Genomic DNA, 21,756 nt, shown 5'->3' with positions numbered 1-21,756 from the left:
TTTTATATGCTTCCTTCACACACAAACCAACAACCTATCAACTTGATTTAGTGGTTTTGGCATGTATTCCATTCTTTATGCTGAGTGTTGTAAAGGAAAAACAAATATCTATAACAATATGACGTTGGTATGTAGTTAGAATATTCTCACTATTAAAGACATTTAGTAATAATAATTTGGAGAATCTCTTTTCCTTCTTTCCACTCTCCAAGCTCTAGAAAGGTAGGTACTAAGTACTACAAGCTCTCTCCCACGTAACATTTATTCACACTCCTCTCTCAACAAAGATCATGCAAGTGTGCAATTATGCTTCGATCGTTACTTTCGGTTCTCTTTCGATGTACTCATTTTACATCTCTAACACACGAGAAAAAACGTGGAGGGAAGAAAGAATCTCTAGCCCAAGTCCGAACTAAGTTTGAAAAAATGACGTTCAAACATCTCAACTTTTTGTCCTAACATTCTAACGTATTTTTTTTTACTCCAAAGACATTTCTTTAACCTAAACAATATTTGTTAAGTACAAGACAAGATTCTAGAGTACCTCTTATGATTTAGATTTAGGGGTGTTTGACTCACCAACATGAGTTGAGTTGATATATTTTTTCTAACTCAATCTCAATTCTCCCTTCTTCTAAAGTATTCAATGCTCCATTCCTTGACCACGGTCAACAAGTATTTCTGCCAAACTTCGAGAAATAACTCCAAGAACCACTTTCACATGCCAAATTTCAAACTCTTACAACCAATTTTGGGTTCCAACAATCACTCAGACAACAACTCCGGCTACCAATTTAGATGACCAATTAGGGGCTCTAACAATCACTCTAATGACATCTCTGGCGACCAATTTTAGGCTTGGCAATCACTACAATGACAACTCTGGCAACCACCTTTGTGCAACAAACTGTGACGACAATTACTAGGGTTAGCATCCATCTTTGAAAACAACTCTAACAACCAATTCTAGGCTTCGACAACCACCTTCATGCGACCAACTCCGATGACCAATTTTGGTGTCTACTGTTTAGGCACATTCAACTCATATATTCTATGATTGTTAAATTGTGTTGTAGGGTTGTTGATTATATAAACAATATTATTGTCTATTTTTAGTACAATATAGTTATATGTCGTAAAAGGAATTCACATATCAAACGAGTATTAAGAATTTGAGAAAGTATGCACGCACATATATAATAGAACGGTGGAATAGAAAGTTATGACACAAAAACGAAAACCCAAAACAAAAATAAGAAATTAAAAAAAAAAAGAGAGAGAGAGAGAGAGAGATTTGTTTTCTAAAAAAATTCTAACAAATGAAGATTTATTTTCTTATAATATTCCTCCAAGGAATTGAAAGTGAAATTGTCAAGAAAAAGTAGTGCTATTGCATTGGCTAATAAGATATGGGAGAGGGAGAAGGGAATTCCATTGAAAAAATTAATGAGAAAGGAAAAATAAAGAATGGCAATGTGAGCTTATGTTCAAGTGTCATCCGTGTGATTTTAGGATAAGTGGTTTCACGTTTATTCAACCATGCACTTAAACCACAAACAAATAAACTCAAACAAAACAACTTTGCATCCCTAAACGCATAAATACGAATATTTTACATCACTTCAATGCTTCAAACAATTTTTTAAATATTATATGTCAGGAATCTCATTAAATTTTTAACACTAATTTCTACCATATGTACTAAATCGTTACGAGTTTTAAAGTATTAGGACTACATTGTTACATATAGCAAGATACAAAGACTAAATTGTAACAAAATTGAAAACGACACAAAGACTAAATAGTTACAAACCAAAAGTACTTCAACGAAAATTAAAGGACTAAAAAAGTGATTCAGACATTAAAATAATAAAAGAAAATCATAGTTGATAAAAAATATAAAGTTAAGAACCTTTTAAACGTGCTTTCCAAAACTTGGAGGCTAATGTAACTAATTTAAAACTTGAAGAACTTATTGCACTTAGGCTACATTTATCAAACCGTAATAAAAGTAGTATGATTGTTATGAAATTCTATTAATAGATCAATCGTAATGAGTGTAAAACGTAAACGTAATTGAATTGCTTTTGATCTTGTTTACTTAGAATTATAAATGTATAAATTTTGTCACATCTATTGTTACTATTATCCTTAGTGCTAGGGACAAAATATTATATTTATATATTGTCACTGTTACTATTATCATTGTCATTATGGTTATCGTTATCGCTAGTGACCATTGTACACTGGCGGTAAGTGTAACAGTAACTATTACCAAATCAACGACTACGAAATAGAAAAATGATTAGAGATCAACACACATATATACAATGCTTCTCTAATAGTGTGTTATCGTTATTAGAGAGAATGTTTTCTAGATACAAATAACATAACCGTTTTATATAGTTTATATATTGCAACACCTCTAAACACTCTAGAGTCATAATCATAAATAACCATAAATAAATACATATGCTAAATAGGAAAACTAAAAAACTGAAGAGTACTTGGTTGTTCCTAACTCAACCCAACGAATTTGAGGTATTTCAATAATACCAATAATTATAAGTATGAAAGATTCGTAGTTATAATATTGAAACCATAAAAGTGACAATAGCAATAACCCCATGTAATTAAACTTCAAACATAGGCAAATTGAGCATCCCCAATTTCTGAAACAAGATCACGTTCCTTGATTATAAAACTCAAAGTGGACACTCCACATTTCATTAGGAATATTACATAATAAACAGCAAATGTAATCAATGTGTAGTTTAATCTTCAGATTTCATATTACCATTTACCAATGTAAACGTGGCTTTGTATATTCCTGCATTTCAAGGGCAAAAAAATGTATTTTCCTCTGTATCATCTCCATTTATTCAAGGATTATTATAATTCATAAGATCAAAATCTATAATTTGTTACTTAATCTATTAAGATATGCTTGATTCGGGGAGTAGAGTAATGTTTAGGTACAACAACCATGCATAATTACCTTCAATCACATGAAAAAGAAAAAAAAAATGCTTATATATCGCCATGTGTCTAGTTAGTATTTTGACACAAATATATATTGGAGTTTAGGAGCATACTTAGAATGAGATTGGAAAAAAGATGCCATTGAGATAGAGATGAGTTGTGAAAGAAAGAGATTTATATATATAATGTTGGTTTCCGTCAAATAGTCTCAAGAAACTCGAGACAGCACAGTCCATGTTTGGTGGGATATGATTCCCAATCTCACGTGATTAATGGATTCTTATTGCAATTAATCAACTTTATATTACTATAATCCACTTCTTTAATTCATTATTTGTATCTTGTTTAACTTCTAAATGCTCATGTTTTACACCATTAGTTTTGGTTTAGCTCTTGATACCTAAACAGAAAAATGGTAAGATTTTGCTACCAAAATAAATAATATAAAATTTGTATCTCTATGCCAACTCATTTTAAAATGTCAAATCATAACTGATAATTAACTGCCACATCACTTTTTGATTAGTCCAACTACTAATGAAAGGAGTCTAATTATCATCTAAAACTATTTTTTAGAAGTTTAATTATCATCTAAACACATTACGATATCAAATTTAAACATGTATGGGGTGTCAAATTTAAAAATTGATTAAAGACCAAAAGTGTAAGCTAGATTTTTGAATTAATACTGTGTCTAATAAATAAATCTTGGCTTACTTCATCAAAATATTACTTCCATAGACAATGATTACCCTACCTTAATGGAGGTATAATCGAAACTATTCCACACAAATTCAAACAAACGAAAGTTTAAGAACTATATTGACTAAATATATAAACATATAATAAACCTTTAAAATGCATAAGCCAGAATTAGAGGGAGACAAAATGTTACACAGTCTTCTGACATTTGAACCTCATTAATAGTCATTTCTTTTTTAACGAGGTTTTCGACAATAATATCCATATACTAAGTTGATATTATAGTTTGAACTTTATAACTTGACTAAATGAGGTCATTCAAAAATATGAAGAAAAAAAATTAAAAATCATTTACATCTCTTAACTAGAAGGTCAAGAGTAAACTCAATGAATATATCTATCAAAATCACATCGTGTTAGTCAAGTATGGATTGTTGGGCGTATATTAATATATGTCTATATGTGTGCTTATTTGGATTCACAGTTAGCTAGCCAACCGAAGAATAAATCAACCCATTCTAGACAGATTAGAGCTCAAACGCTCTCACATTGACATATAATAAGTATATGCAAATATGAAGGCAAAATGAAATGAATATAATAATAAATCTACAATATCATTGTCTTGTGAAGGAATTTGGAGTTGATCCAAGAAAAAGATATAACTAATCAAACACAACACAACCCAGAATACAAAGGGAATGTTGCTCTCCAATCCTATTCCTACCATTGAAAAGTAGTAATGAAGAGACTATATGATGTAAGCAGAATCAAATAACTTACTTATATCCCCAGAACTTTAGACTTGGCTGTAAGAAACCAAAGAATAGATCCAAAGAAACTGTATCAGTAAATCCCAAAATTCTCTACCTATGGTATGGCAGTTCAAGATGGATCATCAAGTATTGGGTATGGTGAAGTCCAAAAGCATAGATTAGAACTTCATTACAGATGCTGTTCCTTTTTTTTTTTTCCCTGGTGAATTTCCATGAGGAAAGTTCTATGATACATATACAGTTTTCTATATTTTGGAACACATTAAAATTCGTGAGTACGAATGGACTAAGTTGTAAACTGCTAAAACGTACCGTATCTCTCAACATATGAAGTTATGAGCTTGAAGGGTACGTTAAATTCGGTTTGATAGTATTTGGTGTCAAGATTTGGTCTTGAACTTCCTTTGAGCTTTCAAGTCCACTACAATCACAGAGATGTTGTCTTTGCTTCCCTTTTGGAGAGCAAGCATTGAGAGGTAATCTGCTGCAGCTTGTGCAGCTGGGTCAACTCCTGTACCCCGATCAGCAAGAGATGAAGCCCCGTGTTTCTTGTGCCAAAGAAGAATCCGCCTTCGAGCTACGTCACAGACTTCCTCATTTGTCATCACATCCCACAGTCCATCGCTGGCTAAAATAAGACATTCATCTTCTTTGGCACGAGGGATGAACATGACTTCTGGATCGGGAATAATCCATGGCTTCAAATATCTATCACCTGTTAGGTATATGGAGAATGAGATAAATCTATCTTTCTGTGCTGAAAATTAGTATAAAAAGCATGCAATTCCATCAGCACAACTTCCAAAGTACATGATGTACAAACAAGAGCAAAAAAAGATTAATCAGAATAAACTTACCAATGGATCTTGACATTGCAAGAACTCCAAACACACGATGTCCGTTCCACTGGATGACCTTGCCTCCAGATGATTCAATCCTAGCATATTCATCTTCGCGATTTGGCTGCAGAAATATTACATTTAGAATTAGTTCCTTCACAAGATAGTGGTTGATTCAATCCTATCAAACCATATGAGATTAAATGCAAAGTGCGTACTTTATGATCGACCGATAGAGCCATGGGTTCTTTACCACGGCATAGAACTGCTCTTGAATCACCACAGTTTGCAACTATGATGTGCGACGAACAGACCAAGGCAACAACAGCCGTAGAGCCAACAGTTTCCGGGGCAACAGGTTCGAAGCTTGTATGGGAAACATCTCCACTGCTTCCACTGACTGATCTACCAACTTTTCCTTCTATTTCATCATCAACCCTAAGAAAGCAATTGTTGAAGGTTCTCTCCCAATCCTGCTGCCAGTTTTCTCCATTGTTTCCATTTTCTAGATTCTGTTTAAATCCTTTTATCTCTTCAGCTAGTGCCAAGTGTATGCGTTCTTGACAATAATCAGCAACCTACATGAAAACCTTTATTTCAGAATACAACATAGAACACGAGAATCATCTACTGCTAGCAAGACACATCAAAAGTTCTAAACAGCTTGATTGTGCAGTGTAATATAACTTAAGCATATAATAAAAAGGAAGAAGAAGCTTTCGCCAGTGCTTCAAGTCCTCATTTCTAAAGAATAGATCCTAAATAGGTTTCTACAAATTTATATTTAGGCTGTGCTACAGACTAGGCTCAAGAAGAGAAAATAATACAAGATAGAAAACTAACTGCTAAATTCTACATATACAAAATTAAAGAAAAAAACTGTACAGTCAAACAAGAATGGCAGCATTGCAAAGAGAAACAGAGGAGCTCTTTAATAGAACAAATAACTTCTGTCTGGTAAAGAGATGGTACCTGAGGGCCCCCATGTCCATCATAAACACCAAAAAAGTGGCTGTTGAGATGTGTTAAACTTTGACCCATTCCATTCATCAAACTATTCCCTACAAGCATTTTGATAGGAATTTTTGCAAAACAAGGAACAGTAGCAATTGCATCTTCCATTTCTGGTCTTCTACCACAAATCGATACGGACCCCCAAAGAGGAATACAATCGCGTTCAAAGACATTACGAATGACTTTATGAACACTTTCTGCCCCTTTCGATTGGAAAACTACTGCAGGAACGTTCAGCTCCGACGATGCAGATACTTCTAAATCTGGGCTTACTGTCGCCACAATAAGTTCACTAGTAGGGATCTTCCCTGATTCGACCAGGATGATCGCCTTAGCAACAATATGACCATTACTAACATCGCCGATTTTGACAACTTCTTGCACGTTGATACTTGTACCGCCATCAATAGCAAACAATCCATCCTCTATCATTTCATCAGGGTCATCCAGGGTAGCCAAGGATGCATCTTTCTTATCTACAGTCAAATTCGTGCCACTCTTCGGCAGCAACCCCCAAAAACTGTCTATACCTTGACCACCATCAGTCGGTTGCGACACAGTTACACTGTCAACTAAACCATCAAAATCATGGCAACTAACATTACCAATAGAACCAGACTCAGGGGACGATGCAGAGAATAAATTTACCGTGTCTGTCACTAACTTTAGCCGTGTAAATTCGACATGGCCAGGATTTACTGAGCTATCAGACTTTGGATTACCCAAACTAAGGGTCAAAGAAACAGCAGGGGACATCTCTTCCATCATTCTTACAAATCCTACAGATATCAAATCTATCTATGTCCCAATATCTCTACAACCTCATCGCCAAATATATTTTCACATCACAACATCTTACCAATCAAACTAAAGAAAAACTAAGCTGATTTAAGTTCTACAACTCCTTAACACAAATCCACAAAACCTATCAATGACAAATTCCACAATCAAATTACAGATTCTGAATAGTGTAAGCTCAAAACAAGCAGAAGAAATCAGTCTCCTACCCCTTAGATCTATATAAGAGCAATGGATCTAACCTTGCAATAACTAAAAATTCAAGCAATGAGAAAAGAAGAAATTCCACCAAAACTTCACAAACACCATCAAATTCTTCCCCGCCTGTGATAAGAACTGACAACTATCAACAATCTCTTCTCCAGTATCAGCTCTTATATACACACAAGTATGAGAAACGAGGATCTCTCACCTTTATCCAATAAAGAAAATAAAAACCCCTGCGAAGGAGACAGGTGGAGGGATCTAAGAAAAAGTGAAATCACAAGAAATCCCCAAAAGGGTTCGCCTCTTTTTTCACATAGAACTCAATAGTTTCCTGGATCCAAGGCAACCCATCAAAATCCGATCCCAAACAACGAATCTTCAAACACAAACTCCACTTCCTCTTTTGAAACCAAAAACCCAGATAGAAAAAAAAAAACAAAAATCGGAAGTTTAAAGATCCCAATTGCTAAGAAATAATGGAAAATCAATGTAAACAAATAGAAGAGAAGAAGAAAATGATGAACACTTTCTCACCAGTTTGAAATGCTGAGGAAAAGCAGAAAGGAGGAGTAGTAGAATCAAGAAACTCTATAATGACTTTGATTCTATTTTGATTTATCAAGTCTTAAAAGAGAACGAAAAAAGAATTTATATTAATATATAAACATATATATAAAAAAAAAAAAAAAAATAGGGTGTTGTTTTAATTGGGACAAAGAAGCTCCATTGAAGGACACGTATAGAGTATAGAAGTAATTATCTTGAATCGTTGAAAGCTGTCTGCGACAGAAAAATGCTCCATTCATATCACCAAAGATTATTAACTCATGGATCTTTCATGAGAAAAGACACGTGTCCATATACTTTTTTCAATTTTTTTTCTTTTTTTTTTCTTTTAAAAGAAAAAAGTCCACTGGCGACCAATCATGTCGATGGCATCTGGACTTGTTTTTTAAAAACCATCCTTTAGGATACTGCCACGTGCTTCATTTTGCTTTGTCATTCACATCATTTTTCTCTCTACTCTCACGTAACAACAAACCTAATGTTTTTACAATTAATCAATTACATTGGCGGTGCATTTTCTTTTCTTCTTTTTTATTTTTAGACAAAAAGGGGGAATTCCATGCATTTTCTTTTTCTGTTTTTCATTTTTCTTTTTATTTTATTGCTTGTTCTGATCCATAATTTGAAACATAGATCTAAATTCTTTTTTCCTTTTTCTTCCTTTTGGAGAGAGAGTGAGAGAATCTGAGTTTAGTTGAGAAGTTTTGATGTTATCGATTTTATATTGTTTTTATATGATATATGTTTGGATTATTTATTGGAACTTGGAATGTGTAATTTATGGTTTGATTTTTTCATTGGATTCGGATATTATATTGGGTAAGTTGTAAATTTGGTGAAAGTTGGAATTAAGGTTTTTTTTTATTATTATTATTATCGGAATTTGGTATAATGAATTTGAATGATATTGTCCAAACGGTATGTACTATTTATAAGATTTCATCTAAAATTTTAATGTTTTAGATAACTTGGATATGTAAAGCCTAATTCCTAAAGTTAGTTTTATAGTGAGGATTTGAAACAAGTTATTAGCTTCATACAGTAGGGTGTGCTCAGATAACCTTTTAATGTTCATCCGTTACTGTTAATAGATTCTTTTTCCCTCTTATTTAGAGTTCATTAATAATAATAATAGTAAGAGTAGGAGATGATATTTTCGAGATAACAATATATATCTTATCTGCTAAATTGTGTTCGAAAATTAAAATAATGTATGTTAAAGGTTTTGTGATGAAATTTCTACTCTCAAATTTGTATTATTATTTTCTTTAAGTAAATTGCAAAAAATATATATATATATTTCTAAAAGGTAAGAGTTGTTATACCCTCCAATGTAAAAGTAAAACTTTTAAATTTATCATTTGAGGCTTAATTTCTACCATTATTGTAAGGATCTCATGTGAATTATTGTAAGGATCTCATTTTATCACTTGCATGAAGGCTCAAATTTCATAATTAAAAGTTTGAGATCATGATTGCAACAATTATCCTACTTTAGGGATAGTTTTCATAATTCGTATACCTTTTTTATAAAAAAAAAAAAATCTTAAAAAGAAAAGACTAGTTAACATACCAAACATGAACACAGCTAAGTCATAAATAAAACAAACCTCCCTACCTTTCTCAAATTAAAATAATCATCACTTGTATTCATGAAATTAAATTTATGTCCGCATATCAGAGATTTTCATTGATATTCTCAAACTCGACACAAGTGGATGGAAATTCTCATTATATCGTAAAAATATTTATATAGTATAAAAAATTAAAAATCAACTTAGTTTTCTTTAATGAAAAAAAAAAGTTAAAGGTGTTTATTTTAGTATAATAATTGTAAAGGTAACAAAGGGACGAGGGATCGAATTACCATTAAACTAGAGTCAGCTTTCCCATCAGATGTTTATTTATTAATTTTTGGCATCGACCTTTTGAACTTTTCTTGCATTTATATCTTTTGCTTTAATACTTTGTTCTAGAAAAGAGAGAGGTGGTGTGTATACGTATAACTTTATTTATTTATTTATTTTTGGAGCTCACTGATGATTATGATTTTGCAGCTTTAGGTGTAAGTACAAAATGGAATTGTGTGAGAGATTGAAGTTTAAAGCATTATCCTTTTAGTTTTTCAACTAAATAAATTGGGCACACATTTTCATGTTACCTCATATGCACTGCATTCATCCCACACCATAATCTTGCACTTCGTGGCTGAATCTCTGCCATCCCAACTTGCAATTTCATACCTTTCGGCTTCACATGGACATCATAAGCCTCATTCTTAAGCTTTGCAACAAAGCAATGGCACCTTGGCTAAGTTCTGATGCAAAAAAGTTCATATCCAAGGAATAATGACCTATATAAATTGACTTTTTAAGTGTCTAAAGCAAGAATGGTTGAAATAAAAGAGTTTAGACACAATCTCTAACTCACAATTCTCATCTTAGAAGATGAAGGGGGAACATTGAATGAATAAATACCTGTTTAGATAGACCTTTCAAGTGCTAAAATGAAAGAGAATTTAGACGACCCAATCTCTAACTCCCAACTCTTCACTAGATTCCCATCTTATAAGATGGAAGAGCAATGAGCCAATGAAAGAGACAAAATTTTCTCTTCGTCTATCTTTTATTGATCTGGCAAATGGACCGATGGAAATGTATGTGGCTTGGTTAAAAATAGAAAAACAAATTAAGCTACACTCGTTTTGAAGTCTAATTCCTCAACAATGACCACCTTATTCCCTTTAGTCTATATGCAAACTCCATCTCCTTTGGTTGCCATGAAGGAGACTGTAAGGATACAACTGAAGCCGAAAAGAGAAATTCCAAAAAAAGAGCTGAGATCGTATTTCTTATCTTCCCACCACATGATTGCTTATGAGACAAAATACCTTTTTTCTGTTATGAAAATGGTGAAATCAATCAATTTATAGCAACATTGATTCAGGATTCTCGATGAATCCCTTGAATGCTTTGAGCCAATCCGCACCAATTGCCCCTGAACAAACAAAAAACAACATAATCGTACACACTTTACACTTTTCTTTCAAGCTATTCAGAATCTTAAAGGACTTTGGGTTCAAAATTCTACCATCGATAACACGGTGATCGCAGCTTAGTGTAACAGACATGAAGGAAGCAAACTTGAATTCTTGAGCGCCCGATCCTGGTATGACCCTCTTCTCAGCTGCTCAAGATTAAATGTGAACAGTGATCAATAATGTTAAAGAACAGCAATGAGAAAACAAACAAAAGATACTCTCATGTCGTGAATGATATATGTCTGCATACCAGATCCAACAGCAAGAATGCCCGATTGTGGAGGGTTGATTATGGCACAAAATTGTTTGATTCCAAATGGACCTCCCAAATTAGACACAGTAAAAGTGCCTCCCTACAAAAGGATTAAACTGCTAAGCAAAATCCTAAAACCATAAGTAAATCTTGAGCCTAAAGCATCAAACCAATCTTGAACACTGCCCACCTCATAATCTTCTGGTTTTAGGGTGTTATCTCTTGCTTTCTGAGCTAGTTTCTTGACCTCGTCTGAAATAGCAGACAAACCTTTTTTGTCTGCATCCTGTAGATTTTATACAAATTCACATTTTCTTGAACATGGTGATAAAAACAAACCATTTGAATAGCAATTAGCATACTACTGACCCTGATGACCGGAACAAAGAGTCCGTTGTCAGTCTGCACTGCAACATTAATGTTCACATTGTGATACCTGAATGAGTGGACAAAGAAAAAATTCACATTAAGATGTGAAGACAAAAATAACAAATTAGAATTGACAAGTCTTATCACTTACTGTCTAATATAATTGTCCGTCCATGAACTGTTGCATTGAGGGACTTTCTTAAGAGCCAAGGCAGCAGCCTGCAGCAATATTCTATGATTAAAAGGATTTTTTTGTATGTATATACATTAGATGGGTTTGGATAGAATGGACGTAGAGAATTGTTAGCAAGATAACATACGTTTCTCCCCTGGGCTAAAGTTTAAATATAAAACAAAAGGCATTTATGGAGAAAAAGAAAGGTTTCCTAGTCAAATGAGAAGAAAATTAACAGGTTGAATGTCCAAATTATAATACCTATGCAAAACAACTTAAATACATACCAAATTATATAATTTCTTTAAAATACCTTAATAACAAGGTCATTGACAGATATCCTCTTTCCACCAGATGCTTCTTGTAGTGCATTTAGCTGGTTTCTCAAACTACAAAAAGAACCGACTACCGATTAAATTTACAATTTTGGTTAATATTTAACTGCAAAATGTGAGGAGAAATTACTTACTCCATGAGCTTGTCAACGCATGTATCTACAGTTAAATAATAATGAGGAATGGTTTGCTTTGAGAATAGTAATCGTGATGCTGTAATCTGTTAAATAGTGGAATATTAGCTCTTGGTAAACAAACATGCTCCCAGTTGGAAATTGGAATATTGAGAATGCTTTGTCTATTGATCCAATTAATAAGATTCAAATTTGAAAATGTAGAAGCCGCTTGAAACATATATCAAATACAAGAAATCTATTTTAAAGAACATCCTAACAGTTGAAAGGTGTAGAGTCTGATACAAGAAAGCACACAATTGCAGTACTTTGTGTCTCTAGAACTCATGCAAGCCTGCCTGTATTGTTGAGGAATAACTAATAAGGCGAAGTTTGGCCCTAGAACTGTGTGTGTGTGGGGAAGGATTATGGAAAACCTAGGACGGGTTTTCCATAATCCTTCTTTTCTCTCTTTTTCACAATTCCACTCCTTCTCCAATCCTCCCCCAAACACATACTATCATAATCCTTCTCCCAAACGCATACTATCATAATCCTTCCCCCAAACACATACTATCATAACACTAAAACTATTATAATACTAGTCATAACACTAAGACTATTATAATACTAGTCGTAACACTAACCCTCCCATAAATCACCCCTTCCCCCAAACGTCCCCTAAGTTAGCAAAGAGACTGAGAATATAGACAAAGGCACTGCAGAGTGAAATATTGCCACATTACACAAAAAGCTTGCCAGAAAATACCAATAAACTTAATTATTATCATGGAGTGTAGGGTAAGAGAGATGGGGAGAGCGGGTGGTACCTTTCTTATTTGAGTATGTGGCAAGTCACTGTAATCCAGTGGTGCACCTGCTGCATCCTTGGCTTTGGGAGCTGTTGATTCCTTCCCACGTGATGCTAGAGACATAGGTTAAAGATATTAATGGGTCACGTTTTTAACAATAAGAAACATATTATGGGTATGAAGACAATAGAGACGCCAAATATTAACAGATAGAAGACAACAACACAAAAATAAATAAATAAAGTTGTTGGTGCCACTGCCCAGCACAAAGAAAATGAGTTACCCAAGTAATCTTCTATATCAGCCTTCACAATGCTCCCATCAGGACCTGTTCCTTTGATACTTGAAATGGGCACCTATGCTCACAAAATTCAAAATATAACTAGAAAGAAATCGCAAGCATAAGGTTCCAAATATTAATTGAAAAAGATATTTTGCAACGAACATTGTTTTCTTCTGCTAATTTTCTTGCCAGAGGACTAGCAAAGATACGTTCTCCAGCTGGAGGAGGAGGACTCTGCTTAACAGTCTTTGGCTCAGGTGAACGAACAGGTTCCTCAACTACTTCTTTCTTTGGTGGGCTAGAGGCAGGGGACTCAGCAGCAGATGCAGCACCAGTATTTGATGAAGCGGGTTTATAATCTTTAAACTTTGCTATATCCTCTTCATCTTCAACGGTAATGGCAATTACCTAAGAAAAAAAGATCAAACTTACGTCAACCACCTCAAGTGCGAAAAAATTATCGTATGTCTCCATCTCGAGAAAGAGCTTTCAATGACGGCCATCGCCATCACCTCATTTATGACAATGGTGCAATACAACAATCGTTCCTTTTCCCTTTCAAGTTTTCACAAAGACAAGGTAAGAAGCAAAACCAATACCTCACCAACTTTAATTTCCTTTGCTCCATCTCCACAAATTATCTTAGCAAGATAACCTTCCTCCATGCATTCCATTTCTACTGTTGCTTTATCCTTCAAATATGCAGAAGCAAAATGAAAATGTATAGTTCTACAATCCTAAAGGTAGTAAAAAGCTAATTTCAACTTCCAACTGCAAAGAGGTATAAGAATAATATACTGTTTCAACTTCACAAAGCACTTCCCCAGGAGAAATTTTATCACCCTCTTTTTTCAACCACCTTGCAATATTGCCCTGCATAACATAGTGAACTTAGAATTCATTTGCCAATAAATTATTCTGCCAGATTAGTGACCAAAAGCTACCTCAGTCATTGTAGGGGATAGTGAAGGCATTCCAACCTCTTGATGTGGGGGAAGACCTGAAGCACGTTGAATGATTCTATTTAAAATGTATATTTAAAGATAGTTTTTCCATGGAAAGTTCAGATGAACATAATACAAAATGTACCATTATTAGTCATAGATTTTAAACTTGTGTCACCGTAGGAACTAGAGGGGATGTGTCTTCAAAAACACATACAATTCGTTTGCCATCAAATAGAAAGATTTGAGAAAAGAATCATAATAAAATTCAGCAAGAAGTGCAGTTATATCATTAACAAGTACATAGTTAGTTAGAGTATTTAGAACTCAAGGATACAGTTGAACCTATAAAATACTTCCTCTTCAAGTAAGGTTGTCATAGGTATAGTTGTTTTAGTGCAGATGGAAGTATGCAAACACTTCATACTTAATCAGGTTAGAAGTAACCCCCCCTCCTCCCACACAAACACACAAACAAAAAGAGTTTAAATTTTGCTGTATATATAGAACATCGATTAAAAAAAAAGAAAAGACATAAACTCATCTATGTCTACAAAATGGAAAAGGAATATAAAACCAGAATGTACCTGAATCAGAGGAGAAACCTCTTGCCGGATTAATTTGTGAACTGTTGGGGGAAAAGACAGACATTAGACACATTTGATCATGATCATAATTATAGCCCTAAGTTGCACATACCGGTATATAATGTGTTGTTCTATAAGCTGAGTATGGATGCATGTGTGTGGTTAGATACTGACCCAGAAAAAGGATTCCCAATACTTGTTGTCATCATTGAAACACCTCTTTGACATTGTAGAAATTGCGATCTCTACAGGAAGAGTAGAACGCAACACAAAACATGTTACAACAGAAGTTGTTACGCACGTGGTGAACAGTGACAAGCTAAAGCAGAAGATGGAAGAAATTATGACAAGCAACACTTCAATCAGCTTGAAAGTACTGATTGATGATTGCATGAACAGACAAGCTCGTGGTTACAACTCACGTTGTTAAAATTGGCAAGGTTCTTGATTCCCCCTTTTCCAGAAGCCTTGTAACCACAACCCTGGATCTTCCAGATTTCTGAAAATCAACCACCTTTGTTAGGGCAACGTCAAGAGTCTGCTGCTGTAAGCACCCACTTATAACAGCTTATATAATATGAAAAATAACCAATCATATAATTTATTAAATTGACCAACAAAACAAGATTTTATTATTTCTGATTAATTACATCAAATAAATACCAAAGTAACCAAGCAGAGTTCTTAAACTTCAGATGTACAGTCAAGAACATTAGAGGACAGCAAATAAATAGAGGACTGTGCATCCTCTGAAAACCAAGCAGGTTTCTTGGTTCAAAGTTCTTGATTACAACTGCTTACCATTGTCTTTAGCAATAGAGGACTGTGCATCCTCTGAAAACCAACGAACCACACTAGCTTGCCGAAGTAACTTTGGAGTGCTTCTTAACTGCAAGAATAACATGAATGGGATAAATGTTCTAATTAAAACCAGAGAAAATTGTAATATATAAAGAGTCAAGGATGCATGCAGGTACGTGACAAGTATAAGATAATTCCTAACAGTGACATTTGCAAGCACTTTAGCATTGAAGAGATACAAATGTTGCCTTTTAGCTTATGAGCATCCAACGACCTGTCAGTATGCAAATATCACATCAACAACAAGCCACTTCATGGCTTTGTATGATGGACATGATATAATTTGTTGACATAAATTAGCAAGTGAGAGTTCAATTATGAGCCTGTGATAATAAATCAGTGTATTCAAGTTGAAAAGTACAAGAAAACTATAAATCAGCCAATGCATAAAAAATTACGCGGAAGCCAATGAGCATGAGCAACAGTTCCAATCCACAAAAACAGGTAAAAGGAACCTCCCTCCAGCTAAAACTGAGATCCAGCATGAAGGGCTGTAACTAGCAAAGCCAAAAGAAACGAAAACCAAATTTACAAACACCCCAAAAGCTTATTTATGGAACAGGAGAAGCAGAAAAGCTCAATAGCACGATGAGGCGGAAATGAAGAGGAAAACCAAGAGAACTATAAAGAACCGTACAAAAACCAGAAGTGCAATTAAAATGAAATGCCCATTAGAAAATTGAAGTGTCCATAAATAAAGTTAGCTTAAATATTTCATCCAACATAGCAGCTAAACTTTGCGGACAATACTGTCAAAAATCTAAACGAATTTGAAAGACTACAAAACAAAGTATTTTCGCTACTATTTGTTCAACATGCAAACGATACACATCACAAAGCTTACAACCAGAATGATTCAGAGAGTAATTCCAAAATCAAAATGGAACAGATGAATCAATAAATCATAGAGTACGGAGATTGAACCTCACCTTTTTAGAATGGTTGATAATTTGCGATGCGTAAGCCATATTGTGTGGCGCAAAACCAGATCGTTCAAGAACAAATGGAGATCGATCTGCAGCTAAGATGATGAACAACACGTTACAAAGAAAATTAGAATTGGAATAACGGGTAAAAGCTTATTAGGGTTCAGTGGTAGATCTCTGACTCCGATTCCATTCAGCTTAATTCACGTTGAGGAATTTGTTTTCCTAGCGACTTTTCGTTTATTTCTTTTTCTTCGCACGCTAGGTGGCAGAGGTCTGCACGGCTCAATTTCCTCTGGTTTACATCGGACCGAATCAAACCCTAATTCTCAAAGACTTCTAAACCGAAGAAAACGGGATATCTCGGCTTAGTTCAACCGAGATTTACATTTACCTCGACTTCAATCCACAAACGACGATGGCGGCGGCTTCCGGCCGGAGATGAGAGCAAGGAGGGTGAAGGCGTAAAACCCGGACTACGAACGATTTGAACTGAGAGGAGAAGGAAAGGGAGAAGTAGAAATGGGTCTGAGATTTCTAGTTCCGGTTTGAACCGGATTGATTCGGTTGCCACAGACCCAGGGTTATGTGAAGCTAACTCTCGGGCCGGGTGGATTGGAATTTACTTAATGTACATAAAATATTATGGCGGCACACATATAACCTAAAACAATTATAAATATAGAAAAGGCATACATACAGTGATTGTAATTTTCGATTGACTTTCCTAAGAATATATGGTAACACAATTGTAGCTCATTAATATAATAAATTTGTACACTTTTTTTAAAAATAATCTATACTAGCCGCTTGAAAGACGACATCTTACGTCAACAAACTGAAGAGCCACTAATTATTAAAGCACAATATCTTATCTCAATAAACCGAAGAGTCACATATTATTAAAGCTTAAGTAGAAGGTTTGTTCTCCCACCATCTAAAAATAAAATATAATAATAAAAGGACTTTCCCCATAACCATTTTGTTTCTAATTGTAATATATATTTTTAGTTCTTAAAAGGTGGCTATTATCCTCCATAAAAATAATAATATTAATAAATGATACTTCTACCTATCAATACCATAAGTATTATTTATTTGTTTGTTGTTATTACTTATAAATATTAAGCATTGGTTTTTGTTGATTTTCTTACACATGTTTGTGTGTGTCTATATTGAACTTTTATAGATAAATAGAAAAATATAGAACTCATCAATTGTTTATATGTTGCTAGTTAATAGGAAATTGATTTATTTAGGATTCCCAGTATTTTGTTTAAACAAGCAAAATATGTTTCTCCAAAAAAAAAAAATTGTTTTATATATAAGAGAAAAAAAAAGAATAAAAAAAAAAAAAAATCATTTTTGGAGATTTGAAAAAGATTGTTTTGGCTCTTTATAGAAAACTGTCCACTTGGGTGCGTAAGGGTCGAGATTAGTAAATCTGTATCCGTCGTCCATACCTCCTCTTCAAATGATAAATATGAGTTTTTTTTTTCCAAATATTAAATTACACTCGTTTTTTTTTTTTCATTTCTTTAATTGTATGACTGGATGTTTTACATCTACATCTTATATTTTTATCAGTTTCAACCATGTCACGAAGTATTTATAATTTGAATAAATTCAACTTAGTATTTGTAAACTTATTTTGTTATCAGACTAATAAAATAGTTTATTTAACAATTCTAAAAAAATATTTTTAAGAGTTTAAATTGATTCATTTATAAAAATTTAAATTTGTTGATACGATTACAAGTTTCACATAAATAGAAACAATTAAGTTTCACCTGATATTTTTTCAAACAAAATATAATAAAAGAGGTAAATTAATACAATCACTTTGTAAGGTTTAAATTGATATAATTTCTAAAAATTTAAAATACGATTCGATACTTTTTATGAATGAACTTTTGTAGGTACCCAACAAGTGATCAATAGAAGAGCAAAACTTTTTAAATAGAATGTTTGACCTTAGTGCTAGATGTAAAGGTGGCTTTACGGGAGAATCATTTTTGGACAGATCTATCCTTGTCAAATTTTAAATTTACAATACCAATCGAATTTAATTGATATAAAAAATATAATTATTATTAACCATTTATAATCTTTTCAAATTCTCACATTCACGCCTAACTTATTATTTAAGAGATTAATAGGTCGGAATATGAAAAGTTGTATATTTATTTTTCAAAATTTATAAATATATATTAATGATGAGGTTCCAAAAGATATATTATTATTATTATATTAGAATTATGTCTATTAGTAATGAGTTAAATTTCTCCACATTTTAAGCCCTCTAAAATTTTCTTTTAACTCTTCAAATTCTACAACAAATTGAATAGGACACGTATTTATTTATGTTTCATCCCTAGTTTCACATATTTCTAATAGTTTTATTGCTAAGCACAGAAGAATCGTATCAAATTGTTTTGATTCAGGTATATCTTCATCTTCTATTCAATTTCGTTTTTTAAAAATATGTATGTATTAAGTTGAAAGTTGCTTAAGAAAATGTCATTGTTCTTTTTTTTTTTTTGTTTGTTAGTTTTATGATATGAATTTGTTGTATAGAAAAGTTTTTATTTGTAAATAAAATTATTATAAAACACATGCATTTTTAGTATTACTTTTTTTTTTGTTAGTTTTATGATTAAGGTACATCTCCATCTTATATTCAATTTCTTTCTTCTTTTTTAAATATATTTATGTATTAAGTTGAAAGTCGGCTTAAGAAAATGTCATTGTTTTTATTTTTTATTTTTGTTAGTTTTATAATATGAATTTGTTGTATATAAATGTTTTTATTTGTAAATAAAATTATTGCAAAACACATGCATTTTTAGTATTACTTTTGTACCAATTTATCTTATCTATCTTATATTTTCTTACTACCTAATGATAACGTGTATAAATATTCGTTATTATAGCTTTGTTTATTAGAATAAATATAGGTCAAGACACATAAGTATGATAATGAGGTCAAAACGCATAAGAAGATTATCAAAACGCATAACTTGTATTGTCAACGCATAAGTATTTGAAAATACACTTTACATAAGTATTATGCTTGCTTTATGCGATTTTAATGTCTAAACGCAAGATAATAAAGAAAGAAACTAGTGAACCGCAAAACACATCTTGCAAAAAGGACTACAACTAAGAACTCATCTAGTGATTAAAGTCTCTAGGCGAGGAACAAAGTTATCATGCGAGGAAGGGTCACTAGAAGACAAGAGCGATAGTTGGAGATGATGTGACGTGCGACAACCATCTCCGTTAACCTACACAAGGAGATGCCTAAATGGACGCAAGAGGCTTGAACTGGTCAAAGATCTTAAAGAGAAAGGCAGAAAGGAATAGCATTTTCACCATTTGTAAATGTTTCTTCATCTTCTCCGATCAGTTGTAAAAATGAAAGTGTGACCGTTGAGAAGGGAAGAATTCATACTTCCATTTCCCCCTAACTTGTAATATTTTTCCACTCACTTCTCCCTCCATTTTTGCACTTCTTTGTAATATAAATTGTTCATATTGTACAATGGTCTAAGGCGTACATTATTTACATATATTACATCTTTATACATTTTCAATCCATCATTTCTTTACTTTTCATTTATCAATGTGTTATTAGTAGTTTAAGTTAGTGATGGATTTCTACAAGAAGTACAACCTATAATCCTTATTGCATTAGTTGAGCTATATTCATCGTTTGGCTAGTGTCAATTGCCAACTAACCAAGAGGGCAAGTAACAAGAATAAGGCTAATACACGCAAGAAGAAATTTGGCACAAACTCCACCTTAGTGAGATAACTTCCAACATTTGTATCCCGAAAGGTGAACAAGTGTGGACATTAGGCATAAGAGGTTGTTGTTCTTAATTGTGAAGTTCTATAAGTGTCGTAAGTGAATACTTCTAGATTTATCTCGTATAATCAGACTTAGTCATGTGGATCCCGAAAGGAGACTATGTGTGGAGTTTAATACTTTAATAGGAGTGCACCTTAATCACAAGCTAGTTGAGTAAGTTAAAAACTCTTGCATTGCTTAATCACCTAATGGCGCGTAGACATTCCTTCACTCTTTCTTGCATACAATTCCACCTCGCGTCCATTTACTCCTCTTTATAGATTCTTTAGGCGTACATAAATAGTTTCAATTCTAGTTCTAATTCTTTTATCCCTTTGTACTTAATTCTCATAATACCCAACTAATGAGTAATTTGCTAGAACCAATGTCTATCAACAATATCTTTTTGTTCAACCATGGATCATATAGGTAAACCTACTTTTCGCTTGCACTTGGACAAGCAGTAAGAAAACTTGTACTCAACGAGGACTTAGGAATTACGCGATGAAGAGGTATATTGAGAGCACTTCGCATGCTATGATCGTGACGAACGGCCCATCGTTAGTGGCAGATCCAAAAATTTCATATAGGGGGCACTATATAACAAACACACTAAAAAAATATTAATTAGCTTTAAAAATTAATTAATTTAATATGTATTACAATTGTCCTCTACGAGTTTTCATGTTTTGAAATTGATCCATGATAAGTTTATTATCTAACTTATCCAATAAATCTTTCTCAATACAAGCTATAAAACAATCATTCATCCATTGATCTCCCGGTTGATTACACAGTCGAGTATTCATAATGTTTATAGCATAAAATGTTCTCTCTACAGTAACTGTTGCAATCGGTAAAATCAATGACAATGTGACCAACCGATGAACTAATGGGTAGACCCTTATCGCTTTTCGTAAAGATCATTTTCACTGCAAGATCACCAATACTTTTTAGTTCAACAAACTCTGAATGCATATCAATAATTTAATTTTGAAGTTGATCCTCAAGCATAGAGAGTTTAATAGTTGAAAAGTCTCTTGGATAAAATTGAGCAAGTCGACTAATTTTTTTACTATCAAATGCAGCAAATGAATTACTCAAATTCAAACAAGCTACACAGAGAAGCAATTCAGTACTTGTTTCAGTGAAACGATTATTCAAATCTTGAAGTTGCATACCAATGACAGCATAGAAGACTTCAATGTTCGATCGGTATGGCAACCCTAGAAGGGAGGTGAATAGGGTTTAATTAAACTTTTTAACAAAAAAAAAAAAGTAAATTCAACTAATTAGATAATTTTTAAATCAAATAAAGAA

General features: G+C 33.2%; 2 protein-coding genes across 3 annotated transcripts; both read right to left on the bottom strand.

Annotated features, from left to right (window-relative positions):
• Nucleotides 1–4,260: 4,260 nt before the first annotated feature.
• PP2C2 (protein phosphatase 2C 16) lies at nucleotides 4,261–7,943 on the bottom strand. Its single transcript, XM_004146766.3, has 4 exons — nucleotides 6,272–7,943; nucleotides 5,518–5,877; nucleotides 5,318–5,423; nucleotides 4,261–5,175 (listed from the first exon to the last, which is right to left on the bottom strand). The coding sequence occupies exons 1-4, from the start codon at nucleotides 7,079–7,081 to the stop codon at nucleotides 4,841–4,843; spliced, it is 1,611 nt and encodes a 536-aa protein (XP_004146814.1). The 5' UTR covers nucleotides 7,082–7,943; the 3' UTR covers nucleotides 4,261–4,840.
• Nucleotides 7,944–10,222: 2,279 nt separating this feature from the next.
• On the bottom strand, nucleotides 10,223–17,030 carry LOC101203257 (dihydrolipoyllysine-residue acetyltransferase component 2 of pyruvate dehydrogenase complex, mitochondrial). Of its 2 annotated transcripts, none has more exons than XM_004146765.3 (19): nucleotides 16,587–17,030; nucleotides 15,598–15,685; nucleotides 15,219–15,295; nucleotides 14,971–15,041; nucleotides 14,797–14,837; nucleotides 14,210–14,265; nucleotides 14,064–14,138; nucleotides 13,865–13,957; nucleotides 13,428–13,673; nucleotides 13,266–13,338; nucleotides 13,001–13,095; nucleotides 12,192–12,277; nucleotides 12,036–12,111; nucleotides 11,699–11,766; nucleotides 11,548–11,614; nucleotides 11,369–11,464; nucleotides 11,176–11,278; nucleotides 10,976–11,071; nucleotides 10,223–10,882 (listed from the first exon to the last, which is right to left on the bottom strand). In XM_004146765.3, exons 1-19 carry the CDS (start codon nucleotides 16,623–16,625, stop codon nucleotides 10,812–10,814), a joined length of 1,617 nt encoding a protein of 538 aa, XP_004146813.1. In that variant the 5' UTR covers nucleotides 16,626–17,030; the 3' UTR covers nucleotides 10,223–10,811. The 2 variants fall into 2 exon arrangements, with proteins under 2 accessions (XP_004146813.1, XP_031739329.1); XM_031883469.1 differs by lacking the exon at nucleotides 16,587–17,030 and adding an exon at nucleotides 16,056–16,157.
• Nucleotides 17,031–21,756: the final 4,726 nt, after the last annotated feature.

Source organism: Cucumis sativus, chromosome 3 (assembly GCF_000004075.3).
Source record: "Cucumis sativus cultivar 9930 chromosome 3, Cucumber_9930_V3, whole genome shotgun sequence".
Classification (NCBI taxonomy): Eukaryota; Viridiplantae; Streptophyta; class Magnoliopsida; order Cucurbitales; family Cucurbitaceae; genus Cucumis; species Cucumis sativus.
The sequence above is the reverse complement of the archived record's forward strand: the minus strand, read 5'-3'. Positions and strand labels throughout refer to the sequence as shown.